Here is a 19,290-nt window from a genome sequence, read left to right as displayed (position 1 = left end):
ATACCTGCCTGTGTGGGTACTTGAACCCTAGACCTTCGGATAGCGAGTCTGATGCTCCAGCCACTGAGCTACACAGACTGTTCCTGATGAACAGGTCTTTAGTCTGGTACTTACTAATGAGCAGTACATTATATGATATTGGTCTGTTTCTAATTTTTCTTTGCAGATGGATGTATTGTAGAGGCAAGACAGTGTGGAAGAGATGGAAGAAAAGATTCTTTGTGCTGGTTCAGGTACGACACTATGTGTTGTTCATTCTATATAGATTGAAAAGGTTGTGGATGTTGCATTTCTAAAATCACTTTATGGTGAAATATGAACTGGGTGACAAGCACTATTAGCAAATTTAGCAGATACATTAATTTTGAGCTAGATGATGTTGATGGAACATGGAGGTGCACTTTTTATAATGTGTTTACACAGGTAAAGTTTGTTCAGCTTATAATAGGCGGAAAAACAACAACCTCAAGGTGTATTGATATATATAGGATGGCGTCCACGCAGTTGGGCGTATGACTTGGCACAAGTTGCATAAGGCCCCTAACAGTCAATTTTGAGTTTCCCGTCACATAATTTCTGAAAACAAGTGAGATAACTTTTTCATTATTCATTATTTATTATTTTTCTGCCTTTCATTTATATGACCAACACGCATGTAAAATGTGTTGTTATTTGCCGCTTACTTGAAGATGGATGTTTAACCCAAATGAGATTCAAAAGTATATTAAAAACAGTCTACAAGGTTGACAGCAATATGTATGCTTTGATTTTTCCACAAAAAATAAAGGGATATTCATAATTTTTTTTGCAAATATAACCAGTTTTTATCGGTATTTTTTGGAAAATCACAATAATGAATTCAAGTGAGGGTCAGAAAATGAAGTGAGGGCGGGTGACGAGAAACTCAAAATCGACTTTCCTTGGCCTAATGTGTGAATAACACACGCTTATATGAATTTACGCAAGAGTAAGTTTGGACTTCATTGACATGACAAAAAACAATTAATTTTTGCCTATTGTAAGCCGAACAAACTCTAGTCATGTCTAATGTTTAGAATTTATTACGGTGAGGATCCATGAATTAGTTCTGGCAAGATTAGAATCAAAGTTGATTCTCATTCATTTTCACTGTAGATAAATAGTAGGCCTAAGTAATAATTAAAGAAACTTACGATAGTAAAATAGTTGGATTGACTGTATTGTATAAAATCTTGTCATATCCCAATGGAAGATTAAAGGAAAGTCTTCCATTTTTATCACATTTTGTCTCACATATATCTTCCCCAACTTGAGTATTTCAAATGGCAGTTACCCGATTGTCTGTTATATTTGAAAACCTTACTCCCTCTGTGAACGACTTACACTAAATCTTCTACACAGGGAGTGTGGATTTCCATGGGACTTTTCCCTGACGTTTGTGCAACTGTCATTTGTTATGAAGAATCCCAAACAAGATTCATATCATAGGCTAGATCATAGGTCTACAACTGCAATTGAGCAGTCTTAATTAGTCATCTTTGAAGCCAGCCATCACAACATTATTCAGTATTTCAAACATTTCCAAAACAGTTGCTCAAGGACAAAAGGGTAGAACATGAATCAGTCCAAATTTGGCTGAAACAAACCACATAATTATGCTCTTTTTATATTTTTTAGTACCAGTGATGTTGACAACCAGTTTGTATTGTTTTATTATCAATTACAGGTGAGCCAATACACATTTGCTTTGTGTAGCTACATAGAGAAGAAAGCTGACCCCAAAGAAATGATGCAATTAGATGGTTATACAGTCACATACACAGACCCAGAACCAGGTAGGAATTCTAACAAATCATGATATGATGTGGTAATGAGTGATGTAGTCACATCTTAATGCTGTGTCTAACATCACCTGTTGCTGAGAGTGAGCTTTGTTGCTGATCCTCCAGGTTTTTCTCCAGGTTCTCCAGCATTTATCTCTGGCATTTATCCTACTTCTAAAAGCAGGTCTTGCCATATAAATATTTCAGTTTAGAGAGTCTGAAGAATGATTTTAAGGGTTGGCCCTACATGAGTCTGTCCACTGTTTGCCAGCAAAGTGCTTACATAACTCCCTGGTAACTGGATCACGCACCTTTTGGTATTGGTAGTACATGCCATAGACTTTGTGTTGCGATCATTTCGATCGTGGTGCAGAACTCAAAAGCGTGATCCAGTTGACATAGTGATAATCGGATTACATGTAACACTTCGCTGGCGAATTGAGGGGGCTTTGTTCATTGAAAGCCGAAACATGACATCTGATATAAATATTATAAATTGTGATATAGAGCTACTTTCAGTGGTTGGAGTTACAAGACTTCAGCAGTCACTTTGAAATGTCAAGTTGGTAGGCAGTATTAGAGCTCATAGAGTGTATAAATGTAATGACTGCATTATGGGAAATACTATTTGATAATTTTGATATGGACCAAGTATTATTATTAGTTAAAAGCAATATTAGAAATTATCATTTCAAATTTCTACCAATAACTATGTTACTTAAAGCAGGCAACCTAACTTTACTATTAGCTCAAACTCAACACTCTTCAGCAGTCATATACTCACTTTTGCCGATTTGTTGTGAAAAAATAATTAGTAGCAACATAGACTTTCCAGTTTCTGCTTTACCATTGACAATTAACTTGGCGTAAGTTTAAAATTAGCTCAAACTTAACAATCTTCAGCAGTCATATGCTCACTTTTGCACTTTTCTAGTTATTTCAATATCTGTTAATCATTTGTTAGTAAGTTGTTGGTAATAAATGTGAAATTGTACTTGCAATAGCAACAGATTTTGTATTTTATCTGTTTCAACAGATTTGGAGAGGGAAGGTGGCAGGTTCTTCTTCAAGGCACTCAAAGAAGGTGATGATATCGTGTTAGCATGCGATGAGGAAGTAGACAGACAACTGTGGGTTCAGGCCATATATCGAGCTACAGGTCAGACTCATAAACCTGTGCCACCTACTATGATTGCAGGAGGTAAAGGAGCAAATGCCATCATCTCCAGGTTACAAGGAGGTAAGTGCAACCAGGGTTGCCAAAAGATTTCAGCCCGAATCGAGAGTCAAATAATCGAAAAGTCGCCCAATTGTTCTCTTTACCATTGGTTTTATGGGGCAGGAAACTATCAGAAGTCGCGGGAGCCAATGTTGAAAAGTCGCCCAAATTTTTTCTTAACCATTGGTTTCTATGGGACAGGAAATTGTCAAAAGTCGCAGGAAAAATCTTCAAAAGTCGCCCAATTGGGCTACCAAATCGCGGGTTTGGCAACCCTGAGTGCAACTTGTTACTATACGCTGGCGAAGTTACGTAATAAATCCGATTAAATACCATATAATAGGTGAAAACAATTTTGAACATATCGCTGCACTACAAGCAGATTGAACTAATCACCTGTGTATGTCTGCAATCATAGATTGAACACAATACTGGTCTTTTCAAAGATACTAATCTTACAGGTGCAAGTGATCAGCATGATATGGTTCAATGCAGATGTACCGCGTGAAAGTATCAGTGCAGCGCGGTATATTCAAAAATTGTTTTCACCTATTGCTATGGTAGTTAATCCGATTATTACGTAACTTCGCCAGCGTATAATTGATTCCATAATACATTGGAGTGTTTGGAAAAGGTTAAAGGTCATTGGATCTTGACCATTGTCCAAAATAGGTAACAGAATTAAGTATTGTTGATCTCTTCCTAACTGCATAGTGTGGATTCAGTGAGCCCGTCAATTGATAATAATACCTGCACAAAAATAAAGGTTACTCCAAACATTTGTGGAATGTATAATATCAAGGGTTGAGAACCAGAAAGCCTTATCTTATAATGACTCTGTAAAGGTGTTTATTAAGATTAATGTGTCGTAATTTATACTGTTTACATATGGTGTGGTTTCTCTTTGGTAATGCCTGTGTACACTTATTTGGTTCCCATGAGTCACAATTCAGTATAGATGATTATACACAGAGCTGTAGAAAACCCTTTTCCAGGAGGGCCTCAACTTTGGTTTGGGTGGGGATATGTGACTGGGACTCTGAAAAATTACCTGACTTTAAACCCAATTTGATTTGAGAATCAAAAGTTTATTCATTTTTGGATAATTTTCACAAATTTTTCTAAAAAAACAATGGAAAATTAGCATTTTTGGAAGAAAAAACCTTTTATTAAACCAAATTTTCATGAAATTGATAGCCATCAATAAACCAAAATGGCTGAAAATGCACCAGAGTCTAAACTAAATGGCTGAAAATGCACCCAGAATCTGCTGCACATCCCTGTACCCTCATTTCAACTAAGGACCCCCGGCCCTTCCTTATTCACCTTTTCTTTGTATATGATGATCTTCCTTTGTCTACTTGAATCCTATAGATGCTGATCGAGCTCGTAAGCATGGCATGGATGAATTCATTCACAGCAATCCATGCAACTTTGACCATGCACAACTCTTAGAACTGTTGCAAGCACTCACACTTGACCACCGACTTAACGACTCTTACTCATGTCTGGTAAGTTTATGGGTGTGGGAGTGTGCTATTGTAAATACCAGCAAACAAGAACACACACATTAAAGTCTTTGTATAACTGTGGACGCACAGCAACTGAGGATTAATAACAATTGCAGTTTGAGTTGTTTTTGCAGTTTTGAGTCCATGCTCAAAAGGGACTGGTAAGGCAAATAAAAGTCAGATGTGTGTGTTCGTAGTTGCATAGTGAAAATTTGCTCTCTCTGTTGTTGCCGGTATTTACACATAATGTGTGTGTGGGGTGTTATACGTTTTTTTTAATGAAGTTTAATAATGCATCAAAATATATTCAAAATAGATTACTTCCTAATGGTCACAGTTTTTAAAGTCATATATGTTTAGAAATAGGAGACTGCCCAGCAAAAGAAAAAAAAATAAGAATAATATAAAACAATCAAACATCAAATTGACAAATTACACACAAAAAAAGTATTAGTCAAGATCAATAGCAGTACGTATACTATGACCTTTTGCCTTTTACTTTCAATTTTAGAAATTTTTCAAATTTTACAAATTAACTTGACATTATATCTGTCATATTTTGAAAACCTTAACAAGTCTGTAAACAGTTGCTACAACATGGATTGATCCATGAGTTATAAATTGATTATTGCTATTTCCATGTAAATCATCTTTGTCTTGTTACTTTATTTTAATTTAAAGGCCCATTCAGTGATTTGCTCATCCGGACGATCTTAAAAATCATCAAAATTCAGATTTGTCATTGTTGTATAACATAGCCTGCTAGTGGTCCAGCCGAAAGCCGTGTATTTAAGACAAAATAAGACATTTTACATGAATCTGTAATTTTAGCTACATGCATTTGAATGGGGCTTCAACTGCGTCAATACTGCCGTTTTCTTTGTTTTTTGCCAATTGTTTTCATTCTAAAAATACCAAATGACAATTTGAATGACTTATCCTTCACTTTTAAGCAATTTATAAACAATTTTATTTTTTTACACTTGTGCTAGAATCACTGAATGGGTCTTTAACCAAAACAATGTCATATCTAATTATTTGTATGGCTTTACTCTTACAATAAGTTAACTGAAAATGAAAACAAATGGAAGTGTGGACAGAAACAATAACAATGTAGTGATTGTGTGTGTTTCATGTGCACCAGTGCGTACGTGTTTGCCGACAAAGGAGGACACACACAAGATTTTTCACCCTAAACTGTGGACCTACTTCCAACCGAGGACTGTCCTCGGTCTCAAACTGCTGCAAAAGACCTCAAATGCATGCTAGATGCTTTAAACGCTATTTGCCTGAAACCGAGGACCACACGTGTAAAAACTACCGTCCGCAGGGTGATGGCTAAAATTCCGTTTCGTATTATACACGCAAAAAATCCGCCATTTTAGTCCACGGTTAGGCAATGAAAACATCATACACACGTCCTCGGTTAGATAGCAAAACACAATGTCCACGTTTGGAGGCAAACACAGACAGGTGTGTGTGTTTAATGGTGTATGTTAACATGATATGTGTATTGACTAATTTTTAAATATAATGGCTGGATAATACACAATGTAAGCACTGGCTCTTGGTCCTGTTCTAAATAAAATTGGGTAAAATTCCAATCTGGTATGCCTCTCCTGTCATACATTCTATGATTATTTTGAGAATGGTGCATACTCATGAAATAAAACACAGGTCATGGGTGACATACCTTGTTGCAAAACCTACCATAAAAATGGAACTATTCTAAAATATAAACTTCTTCAAAAATTTCTTTAGACTGCTTGTTTGTTCTGTGTTTATGTATGGTATTTTAGACTGATGATAATGTCGATGTTGAGGGCTCAGAAACACATGGCCTTAGCTCCATTTTGACCATTTTGAGATAAAAGCAATTGAAGATTGGTCATCCTATATAACTGTATGACGATGTCTTGCTATACTTGCTTATAACTTTGAAAAGGGAGTGTATTGGAGATGAGGCTTTTTTGTGAGTGAAAGAGAATTTCTTTCTGAAAATTTTGAAACCAAAATCACATTTTGGTGGAGATGGGGCCTTCTGTTTGTGAGCCAAAGATATTTATTAAAAAAAAAAAAAATGTTTCCATCTTAAAATGTACATATTTAATGATGCAAGAACACAGCGAAAAATTCAAATTAAAAGTTTGGATAAAGCTTTTGTAAAATTAACATGTACATGTAGAGTATATAAATCAATAAAAAAAATAATAATTTATACATGTAATAACAAAGTGGTCAATTAATTAAGTAAAATGCAAAATATAGAAGACTAGTTTCTAGTCAGCTACTTTCTAGTCTGACACAGATAAAAATGGTTGCTTGTTGAATTGCTGGTGGGGCTAACTGTTAAACCAGGCATTCTCAAGTGGATATTTTGAAGTACCACTGTCTGAAATGAAATGAACCTGAAGTGCTACTATCCAATGCGAGAGAGCGCAGCATAGAACGGGCGAGGTCTAGGGGCGGCCCTTAGGGCCTGGACGCTCTTGGATTTTAGCTTTTTGGGAGGGGCTCCACCTGGCATGTTTTTCAAAATTAAACAGTCATAATTATACTTCAAAATGATTATAAATAAACTCAAAAGAAAGTTCTTTTATTGACTCGCTTCCACTTTTGCAAATTTTTTGTTGTTGTTAATTTTAAAAAAATTGTTAATTAATTTTTTATTTTAATGTGAGGCTGTGTGCCACTTGGAACTCCACCATGCACCATAAATGGCACACGCTGCTATTTGAGAATGCCTGCGCTAAACGGATACAGCACATGACACAAATTTTATCACCTGTCCTGATCAGGGAAAAAACTGGTTGTATAATGTTCCACTTTGTATATCATGAGATAATGTACACTGACCCCAGTGACTAGCCATCTGACTCGTCATCTCCATCTTATTTGATTGATCTGAACTAATGCACTCAATAGCGAATTGATTTTTTTGGATGTCATCAAAATTGAATGAATAGAACCACTGTGATTTAATAACATTTAAAAATACTAGATGAATGAGGAGAATAAGCCATATGTCACTAAAATCAATCAAAATTATTTTGACATTTGGTCAAAATAAGTGACTAGGATTTGACCTGATGATAATTCAATATTATTATCTATGGGAATATTTACATTTCACTTGTTTACCAGAATTAGAGTACAAAGAAGTTTCTAATTGGGACCCCAAAAAGTGGTCTATTATTTTCAGCTAAAAAGTGTAATGAGTCTCTAGTATACAAGTCCAAATTTAATTTTAATGTTTTCACAATATTGTAGTCTGTATAAAATATTGATTGATTTAAATTATTGATATTGACTAAACCCATCAAGGTACTAAGTCAGCTTGGTTGCATCATATATAGGCTGCATCTGCATGTGACGTAGTTTGTTGCTATCATCGCAGATTGTTCAACTTGGTTTAATAACCATACCATAGGCCGGATATGACCATCCCAAGAAACACAAGGAACAAACAAACCTTTTGTTATCTCGGAATCCATGCAACAAACATACACATAACAAGTTAACAAACAAGCATTTTGTTGTCAGAATCCTTGCAAGAAACATGTATATAACAAGTTAACAAACAAACAAACCTTTCATTGTCTCAGAATCCTTGCAACAAACACATATATAACAAGGTTAACAAACAAACCTTTTGTTGTCAGAATCCTTGCAACAAACACTTTTATTTTGGGTTGCGGTTTCTGCTTTTTTATTATTATGTATGTCTTGGGTAAATGTTTGGATATGTTCTTACGTCAATGCTTCTTATTCAACTATAAAAACTATAGCAGATCTGTAAATCTTTACTAAAAAAATTATATAAATTAAATGTTTGATCTGGCGACGTATTACTCTTATTGATGATGATAATAATAATATATTTATCCATTTTCATCATATTCTTTTCAGCGTGATATCATATGGTGCAGTCAGGTGACATTTCATCCCACTAAATTTGATTATCAGTTTAATCTAATGATATTTCACAATTTTCCTGAAAATACACTCTTTTGAACACAGATTTTAATGATTTTAATTATTTGATATTTTCATTCAGAGTGTATGTAATCTTGTTTGCTTGATTTAGCATGATTTGATACTTGGATAAGTTGACAGAAATAGATATACATTTTATGAAAATATAATAAATTACTTAAAGGTCAGGTCTATTGCAAAAATAAGTTTATCTCTATTCGAAGAGAATAATTATTACATTACAAGTTGACACTTGTTGCAATTTTTTAATGCGTATTTCTCCTGAAAAAGGACAAATTGTGTTCTTCCCCGTTGAAGCGTACATGTTCTCCCCCCGTTTGGCTGACGACGTAGGTAAATGAAGCGGACACTATACCACGCTCTCATCATACAATCACAATCACTTTGACAAGTTTGACATTAGCAACAATGAGTTGTACTATCATTTACCATAACAATGCTGCATAACAATATGCACACTATTGTTACTATGCGTTTGCTTTGTAATATTTCATCCAACTGAAACTATAATAACTACGTTTGTGGACTTAACACGGTTTATATGCTAGTCTCAGATGAAATTCTAAGCTCAAATTATTTATTTATTTATTAGGCCTATTATTTCTCATGATATTGATATACATATGAATTGTAATATCACAATTTACTAATATATAAAAAAGAAGCTGCTGATTTTATCCATATGTTTAAAAACCATTAAATTTGTAATACTGTTTAGAGGTTTTTTTCTGTGAACAACAAGTATACGTTCTGTCCATTGAGAGTGTTTATAGTCCCTTTTCTCAAAGCGGGCACATCTCATTTCATGACGCCACCGCTTTTTCTAGGCTAAATCTGTCTCGCTCAAGGAACTCACCGCTTAAGTTGGTTTTTGTGGAATATCAATTTTAAACGTCTTATTTTCTCAAAAAAGGAGTTATTTTCATTGTCCTTATAATATTAGCTTGCCAATGATATGATGTTGTTTTTGCTATAGACCTGCCCTTTAAGTATTTCAATAATAACGATATCCGTGCTAAAATTATATTTCACTTTCTTTGAAAAATTGACTCCTTATGGAAATCATATCATAATTTGTAGATGATGTTTTCTCCAAAGCAATAGATATCTTTAATAGGGATATTTTTAGGTTAAGATATAATTATCTTGTGTAAAAGGCTTCTTTATTAGGGATATTTTAAGCATGAAGATAGGAATAATATTTGTCACTTGAATTGTTTTGGACATTTAAATGAAGATTTCCACGAAAGTAATCACTAAGATATTCTATTTTAATAACTATTTTAACTGAAGCACCATTCCTTTGTTGTTCTGCAGCACTTTTAACAATGACATTCAAATTAAAAAAATACTTTTTAGGTTGTCCGAAGGAAAGACCTTATGGTAGCGTGAGTGAGTGATGTGTGTTGGGAGTGGGAGTTTCATAGTCATAGGAATAGAGGTAGTCATTGTGACGTCAATGCTGCCATCTTGTGGGTACGGAGTGACTTGTTGCTAAGATCACCGCGGTGACGCTTGACTGAAAAGGTGCGTCATCTGCTGCGACTTCCGCGTTATCGGGGGCGTAATGTATAAAACGTGTGACATGCAGAACGGCAGTACCCACAAGATGGCGGATCCTGCGGAAAAGGCTGACGACCTCTATAGTTCAAATCTTATTTGCAATCAAACTTGGGTTATACCTGCAGTATATGAATGTATTGGTGATGTTCAAGGTCACATACTGATGTCGACGTATAAAATACCAATAATATGTGAAACTTTAAGAAAATTTGGTCTCTTAATCTTATAAACAGTTTAAATCCAATTGCAGCCAAACTTAGGTTTAGCAGGCCTATAGTACTGTGGAGACACACATGTTATTATGGTGTTCAAGGTCATGCATTGAGGTCAAAGGTCATTTGAGGTCAACTTGTAAAATGGCTGAAAATTGAAAAAAAAAGCCTCACATGAATATTAAAATTCAATATTAAAATTCAGTCTCAACCAAACTTGGTCACAACTGCACTAATGTGCGTTGTTCACTATCTGTATCTTTGGACGACCTATTTGGGACCATCATCGCTCTTTTACTTACAGTATCTTCTTATAAGATTTAGAAGACATTCTTTAGATTTTGCATGTTTTATTTTAATTGACAAGATTGAGCAATTTAGGCCAAGATTTATGCAAGCACTTGTAAGTTATAGTTTTATATATTTATGCATATTTTAATACTAATCTAGGCTTCAGACATACAACAGGGAGGGAACACACATGTGCAGTGAATATTCACCCCTTATTTTGTCAAAAATTGTGTATATTATTTATTGTATGTCAAAGTAATAATTAAAATATAATGTATATTTGCACTAATTTGTTAATTTTCAGCTGCAGGTGGTTGATGGTGCATCTATTCTATGCTGGCACCTATTGTCTTTTATGCATCCATTTCTTTCACATTGTTCATTATTTTAATCTCTTGGTATTTCTGGTGTATATTTTATTCTGAATTGCCTGTTAAGTTTGGCGGAGATATTTTGCATTTTGCCAGAGACACGTAACCAATATCATTGTGAGTTTTAAAATTTCCATTTGTTTTCTTTGTTTATTCTAGGGCTGGTTCAGTCCGGGACAGATTTTTGTTTTGGATGAATACTGCGCAAGGTATGGCGTCCGTGGCTGTCATCGCCATTTATGCTATTTGAGCAACCTGTTAGACAGGGCAGAGAAGGGCACTATGATAGACCCAACACTGATACACTACAGCTTTGCTTTTTGTGCATCACATGTACATGGAAACAGGTAAGGAGACTGGGATAAACTACTTCTGAATTCAAAATAAAAGAAGCGCAAATAAGATAAATGAAATAAATGTTGGTATTTATACAGCGCTTTTCACATGTGCACATGTACCAAAGCGCTTTACATTTATTCCGCTGTCGTTAGAGTATGTCAGCTGCCATACAATGCCCAAGGTATGCTCATACCTTTGGGCAGCGCTCAATGGACAATATTCATAACAGTTCCCCATTTCGCCCCTGGGTAGAAAGAGGCAAGTAAGGTAAAGCGCCTCGCCCAAGAGCACAACACGATGGCTCCGAACTCGCAAGCCACTAATTATGGCATTTAGCGTAGCATTTTGTTTTAATGCATTGCTTGGATTACATAACATAACAAAACAAAACAAAAACTACAATAGGTCTATATATAGGCTAACCAGTATTCTCTTACAAACTAAATAGTCTGGTTTTCTCATGGCATTTATACAATTTCTCACAAATTAATAAAAAAACAAGAACTAGTTTGACAAGTCTATAGACTTGTCAAACTAGTTCTTGTTTTTTTTTAATTTGTGAGAAATTGTATAAATGCCATGAGAAAACCAGACTATAGACATGTCAAACTAGTTCTTTTTCTTTTTATTAATTTGTGAGAAATTGTAAAAATGCCATGAGAAAACCAGACTATTTAGTTTGAAAGAGAATTTATTCATAAAGCAAGAATTGAAAAGAATTGATATGACTAAACCTTGATTTGGTTATCATTGTTGTTTTCAGACCGGATGGAATAGGTACAGTTACATTGGAGGAGAACGACAAGTTCCTTGATATCAAGGATAGACTCAGATGCTTGCTAGAATACCAAATAACACACTTCAGGTAAGATGATAACTCAGCAACTGACAAGCAGGATGTTACCAAACTGGGCACTTTGATATACTTTTCATACATTAATTTCACTTACTGATTTATTATTAAAAGTTGGGAATAACTGTTTTGAGATTAACCCTGCATGGTTTGGAAGTAAAACTGATACCAAATGTGACCTAAATGCTACTGCTTTTATATTGTATTCATCATGAGAACTCAACTTGATCTCAGGTATCATTGCTATTGTTCCTCTGAGCCCAGTTCTGGAATCTATGGAATAGCCTGTTTTGAGGCACAAATGTCATCCTGTTGCTCCCAGTTTTATTATTTACTAGTTAATATATGAATCTATATTTCAAATTGGGTTATTATTCTGGAACATGTAGTATCAATTCAAATTTGATTTCCAGTTCTGTTCTGATATTTCTTGTTCCAGTTGACCAAATAAGTGTGAATATTGCATTTGCATTGGACCTATTTATTAATAAGGAATTATGGAAACATTTGCTTTGCTTCAATAGAATATTGATATATTGTCTCATCAAAAGCTTTCTCATATTGAAATTTGTCAGAATTGATTCTGAAAAATATCTTTGACTGGAAATTGAATTGATTTTGTATAGTCACCAGTTTGCAGAAGATAGTATATGGCTGGGGAGAGGTGTTCAGTACAAATGACCATATGGGGACATGCCCAAACATGGATAGCATTTTTAGCCTTTTAGTATATATATCAATCACCCCATTTTTCAAGGAAAATTTTGGTATATAGATGGGTCTTTTTTCAAAGTGTGCTCAATTTTTTGGGAAAATAAGCCAATTTTGCCTCGCTTTAGCCAAAATTTGGGAAATTTCCCAAAAATTTTTTGGGAAAAGCTGTAAAAACTAAAACCAACTCCTGTTGTTTAAGCTACATTAGTCAATATTAGGCTGAATTTATTGTATACTCAATCGCTGAGCGATTGCTATGTACTGCCTTTGGAAAGCGAAAGGGATCAAGTATAAATTCAGCTTTACTATTTTGTCATCTCCCACATAATTAATTCAACTAAGAGTCATCACTCCATTTTAATTTTAATATATTAATAACAGAGGCTTGTTTTGTTTCATTATTGAAGCAGTATTGGTAAGTTGAAACAATGTAGTACATTCATAGCAAACAATTGACTTTAACTGAGCTGGCCTTGCATTGGTTTTCCTCCTCCCCTCATTCAGGTATTGCTTCCCATTTGGTAGACCAGAAGGAGCTCTTAAGGCTACTCTCTCTCTTCTGGAAAGGGTAAAACTAAATGTTACCATGGTTACTGTATTGGTGGTGTGAATGCATGCATGGGTCTATTCTGTGTCTTTTGATTAATAGATTTTCATCATTTTTGTTATTCTTCTTTAATTTCAAAGTACTGTCATAATAATTCCAGGCACAAAGTTTTTGTAACACATTGTAAGTGACTGAACTCATAGCAACTCTGCCGATAACAATGAATAACTGTTTGAATGTAACCTATGGATGAGGAAATACTGTACCTATATGTACTTGCACACACCAGATTTGGTGTATGCTTAGTGTAAACTGCATAAAATGGTAGTATATTCTGTGCTGTTTAGCTATATTGAACTTACGTAAAGTGCATGTTTATCAGATACCAAATATTGCTTGTTTTCAGCCGTTTCTGAAGAAGTATTAGCAACATCTTATCCAATATCATATTTGTCAACAATATCCTAAATGTATCTGATACATAGATGGAATGTCTTTCAAATTAAGGTTTCAGTATTTTATATTTACAATGTGTTATAAATCTTGGCAAAATTGTTTTCTCTCAGTTTTTCTCTTTTAGTTGTAGATAATATTATGTTCTTCTTTATATACCATACATGATCTTGTGATTTATCTCTTCAGAGAATTTGTTTGTGATCAGCACATTTGGATTTGTTTAATTGAATGTGGACAATACAAATGTCTTCATATAGTTTTGAGAAACATCTGTATGTTATTATATACACTACAAGATTCCTATTGGGGTCACCTGAGCAGGTACACCATCGCCAAGGTACTTGGCTGGTACTATGCAGTATCAGGGGAGTACCAGTGTAGTACCAGTGCTGTACCACTGTTGATGGTTCCTGTGCAGTAGCAGCATTGGTACTGTGTACCTTGGCGATGTTACACCTGTGCAGGCAGCACTTGTAATATAGTTATTAACCACATATCTAGCAAGACTATATTACATAGAGAAATATTAAAACTGTCTGACAACCAAATCTCATGCATGTGATCTTATCAAATTGTTTCTGCACTGTAAAGGAGACATGCAAATGCAAATGCAGATGCACAAACACACACACCCCCCCCCCCTCGCGTAGGCAGGAAAACGAGGACCTCATTTTTCACTTGATTTAAAACATACTAACCCAGGACTCACACATCCGTTCTTAATCGCCATACCGTGGACCTCACTCACACACACCAGACCACTTACTATCCAACCGTGGCCTGTCCTATACCACCCATAGGCGGACCCGTTTTAAATGCATTTTTACATTATTTGCGATGTCCTGGATATATTTAAAAGACCGAGGACGTCCACGGTGACCGGGTGTCCTCATTTGTCATGTGTGTAGGGGTGTGTGTGTCCTCGTTTGCCTGGCTACGTAAACGCACACACACATACAGAAAAGTAGATAAAGCAGAAAATGTTATAGCCATTTACATTAATCAATACATTAGTATTAGCTTATGTGTCGCAAATGTTAGTGCAGTTATGGCCAGTGTTCTCAAGTGGTGTTGGATATTACTGCACACAAGGCCTCTAACAAGCAAAGGATCACTAACTCACTAATTATATACTTTCTCATGTTTGCATGGTTTCACAGCACTTTTCCTCCCATTTTATGATTTAAGCAACACTTCTACAAAACACAGATATCAACAACGTTCAATAATACATGTAAAAAAATAGAGAGAGGCACATGAAAAAAATAAATGAAGATTCACATATGTGACCAAAAAAAAGATGTACCAAATTACTTATTATTCTATTAAACAAACAAATAAACAGGCAAACTGACAAATAAAGAGACAAATAGGTAAAACATAAAACATATAGTTTATATTCAAGAGCTATCTTAGAACAAATTAGTTGTTTCATACATATATATAGGAAATGATTTCATTGACATAATGTAGGCATTGTATCACATATCACTGTTGATGTCCATAACACATGTGATAATCAGTGTTGCCAAAACATTTCAGTGCCAAGGTGCGGTGATTTTCCTTGCTAGACCGCAGTGAATGACTCCCAAGTAGCCCAATTTATAGGATTCCCCAAAAAGCGCCCAGTGCAGGATATTTGGGTGCTTTTACCCAAATTTAAAATGTAGATCACCCAATTGGGCAAAAAACCAAAACTTCTGTTACAAAAATGAGAAGTTACTGACCCATCAATAAATGGTCACATAACCCATTGTTATTGCAATTTGGAACTTGAGACACTCAAAACCTTTATAATTCGGCTAAATTGAAACAAAAATTACTGCCGTGGCCGGACACTTGCAAATGTAGCCCAATTATAGGCACATTTTTTTTGAGTTTTTTTGAGTAGTGGTTAGTGATCACCAAGTAGCCCAATTGTGCACTTAAAGCATCGCGTTGGCAACACTGGTGAGAATGTCTAGTCTGATTTTAATAATAAGTTGAGACAGATTGTTCTCAATATTCATCTCTTCAGTGCATAGTGCTTGACACATGTTGGTACGTTATCCACTGCATGTTCAATGTATGATGTCATCAAAGTTAAATTAAGAATCATTTGTTACTCATGGCAACTCATTTTATGTGTTCATAATTATTTTCTTCCGCCCACATTATTTCTATTCAAAAGGAAATTTTTGTAGTGATTAGTGTTTTTTTATATAAAGGCATAATGTATTATTAATGTATTATATAACACCTAAACAGATCCTTGTCATTTGATTGGTTGATTGTTGGTCACATGTCATTCAATAAATAAACTATTTTACGGCCTATGTCACTACCGTGGAATTTGGTTATATGCACCATGCATTTTTGTTATATTCCGTACGTTATATTGCACAGCTAGATTGCATATGTTTGCTGTCCGATCGGCCAATAGTATAACATAGGCCCAACCGGGTTACGGAAGATTTAAAACAACAAACTTAATTTGCGGCAATTCTGGATGATGACTGTTAACATTTTCAAGAAATATAATCAATCAATCATCTTCAAATATTCTGATTTTTTTTCTTTGGGGATAGAAAAAGTAGAAAACAAGAAAGTGAAAAGGTAAGCTTACAATACACATTGGTGAGGCCCGTTGACTAGGTAAGTTTAAACTATATTTTACCGCGTAGCAAAAGCCTGGTTTGAATTATAATAGGCCCGTATAATAATACTTTTGAGTGGCTTATTTTTGAGTAATACATAGCGGCAAAAATGTATTGCTAAAAAAAGTCTACTTGTCTACGATTACAAACCCATTACAATCAACCAATCAAATAACAGATCTACTTAAATAATATATAAAACAAATAATGAACGTTTTTTTCATTCTTGCAATGGAAAGAATATCTTCATTTGTTGAAAAATGAAATGTTCCATTCAACTCGGCTTTGCTTCGTTGAATGGAACATTCCATTTTTTAACACTTATTAGGTGGTTTTCATTCTTATCACTAGCAGGGTATGTAGCACACACATTTTCTTTATAAAAATCTGATTTTTGATGATTTTTCAGATGTCTGATTTAGCAAATCATTGGTAGTGTCTTTAAAACAAGAAAAAGGAAAGTGATCCCACCAAGGAATCAGACCCAGGACCCGAGGTTTTTCTAACCTGCACTTTGACCACTGGTCATGCAGGTATCACAAACCTGGGGTCCTGGGTTTATCATTGCCTGTTCCCTCCTTTGAAAATATGTTACTGCAGCTATAAACTGCTGAAGTCTTATGAAATTTGTTAATTCCCATTATTTAAGCCTCCATTTTTCCTCTCTAGCATTTTATTTCCTAGCATTTTGAATTCATAATTCATAATACTCCTTAAATTGGTCAGATATTTAATTAATTGTAACTCTTTGTTTTATTCTTATACATCTTTCTGTTGTCAATTGCCAGGTTTTAATGAAAGACATAGTGACACCTGTGCCCCAGGAGGAAGTTCGTAACACTATCAAAGATTGCTTAGAGAAGGCTGCATTGGTCAACTATGAGAGAGTGTCGGCTTATGCAAGGATAGAAGGTAAACTTAGGACTCGGTCTATATAAAGGGTGTTAGCCTTCAACTATTCAAGCTATATGAAGGGTGTTAGCCTTCAAGTGTATGAGCTGCATGAAGGTGTTAGCCTTCACAAGTGTATGAGCTAAATGAAGGGTGTTAGCCTTCAAGTGTATGAGCTACATAAAGGGTGTTAGCCTTCAAGTATATTAGCTACATGAAGGGTGTTAGCCTTCAAGTATATGAACTACATGAAGGGTATTAGCCTTCAAGTATATGAGCTACATGAAGGATGTTAGCCTTCAAGTGTATATGAAGAGTGTTAGCCTTCAAGTATATGAAGTGTATGAGCTACATGAAGGGTGTTAGACTTCAAGTGTTTGAGCTACATTAAGGGTGTTAGCCTTCAAGTATATGAACGACATGAAGGATGGTAACCTTCAAGTACATGTGTATCATGAAAAATGTAAGCTTCAAGTATATGATTGATGTGAGCATGAAGTACATGAGCTAAACAACAGGTGTTAGCCTTCAAATATATTGGTTGGTCCCAATTTGAATATACGATGTAAATGTTATGTAGATACCGGCAGAGTGAAATATTTATCACAGTCCAATTATGTTATTTTTAATATCGGAAAGACTGTTTTTCCTGAAATCATCTTTTAGCCACCCATCCTGGGTATCATTGGTATCATATCCACTATGCACAAGATTCACTTTATTATATTTATTTTATTTAAATTTGATGACATTTTTACATATTTTTTCCATCATATTCTTGATCATACACACATCCATATATAAAAGCACAGTTATTGTTCTCTCCTCACTTGTTGGTTATAAACATAATATTTTGCACATTGATTTTATAAATTGTTACTTATCGTTGTTGGCAGGAAAAAACCTCCTATGTCATTGGCCCCTGAACATGTTTAATCAAAACTTCCTGATGTAACCTCTTGGCAGTTTTTGAAACATATTCAAGGGCCACAAGTACATAGGAGGGTTTTCCTGCCCAATGACATCATGTAACATGAATCACTGGTAAACAGATAAAAATGACTATTTGTTGTCATGGTAACTGGTGGTACATCATGTAACCTCTGAAAACCTGTAACCTTTTCAATTACTTTATCCATTGTCCTACGGATAATCACATATGTCGTAGAGGTATAAATAATAATTGAATTGACAAATTAAACATTTAGGATCACGTTTAATTACAATCAGTCAAAGAAAAGTATTAAACCTAACTTTGTGAGCATTAGTCACATTTGATGAAGCTTAACAAACGTATGGTAGCTGGATACTGATGTATGAGCATTTATTCTGGAATTTGTACAATCTAAATGTAAGACATGGGTGTCAAATGAACATTTTTTGCTTACATCAAACACTGGTAACTGGTATGCTAATAAGCTAATTTGCATGCTTTGTGATAGTTAAACATTTGCTTGTGATTTTTCTCGGCACTATTCAACCCACTGATCCAACAGGAGGGGAAGGCGGCGAAATCCGGACAGGTGATGACCCAGCATTCTCATTGTGCACTTCTTTGCTTGTATTATATATCTTGATGTCTTATTGCGACCTTACCTCTTAATGTTGGTTGGAATGATGAATGCATTTGTATTACTATTGCTTGATGCAATAATGATTTGTAAATGAGATTTAGATTAATCAGAATTAGCAAGATTCAGGCTACAAAAACAAATCTAATGTAGGTCACAATGAATGTGGAATCCAAGTAGCTGAGTGTACAATTATGGTTTCTGTACTTGACAGAATCATCGCAACATTTTTTTTTCTTTGGCCCAAAAATTATGTGAAACATTGTTTTAAAATTGTTGCATCCAATTTAAAATTTGAAGAGTGATGCAAAAAATAAA

At 34.8% G+C, this 19,290-nt stretch overlaps 1 protein-coding gene across 1 annotated transcript in view; it reads left to right on the top strand.

The window, feature by feature from the left end:
- LOC140148431 (calcium-dependent secretion activator 1-like) overlaps positions 1 to 19,290 on the top strand; it is a 107,265-nt gene that overhangs the window by 52,165 nt on the left and 35,810 nt on the right. Inside the window, 9 exon segments of the mRNA XM_072170368.1 lie at positions 167 to 233; positions 1,706 to 1,814; positions 2,839 to 3,042; positions 4,396 to 4,532; positions 11,125 to 11,312; positions 12,068 to 12,169; positions 13,376 to 13,439; positions 17,299 to 17,422; positions 18,898 to 18,924. Coding sequence (XP_072026469.1) covers positions 167 to 233; positions 1,706 to 1,814; positions 2,839 to 3,042; positions 4,396 to 4,532; positions 11,125 to 11,312; positions 12,068 to 12,169; positions 13,376 to 13,439; positions 17,299 to 17,422; positions 18,898 to 18,924 — 1,022 coding nt within the window.

Source organism: Amphiura filiformis, chromosome 3 (assembly GCF_039555335.1).
Source record: "Amphiura filiformis chromosome 3, Afil_fr2py, whole genome shotgun sequence".
In the NCBI taxonomy this organism is placed as follows: domain Eukaryota; kingdom Metazoa; phylum Echinodermata; class Ophiuroidea; order Amphilepidida; family Amphiuridae; genus Amphiura; species Amphiura filiformis.
This window is presented reverse-complemented; position numbering and strand designations above follow the sequence as displayed.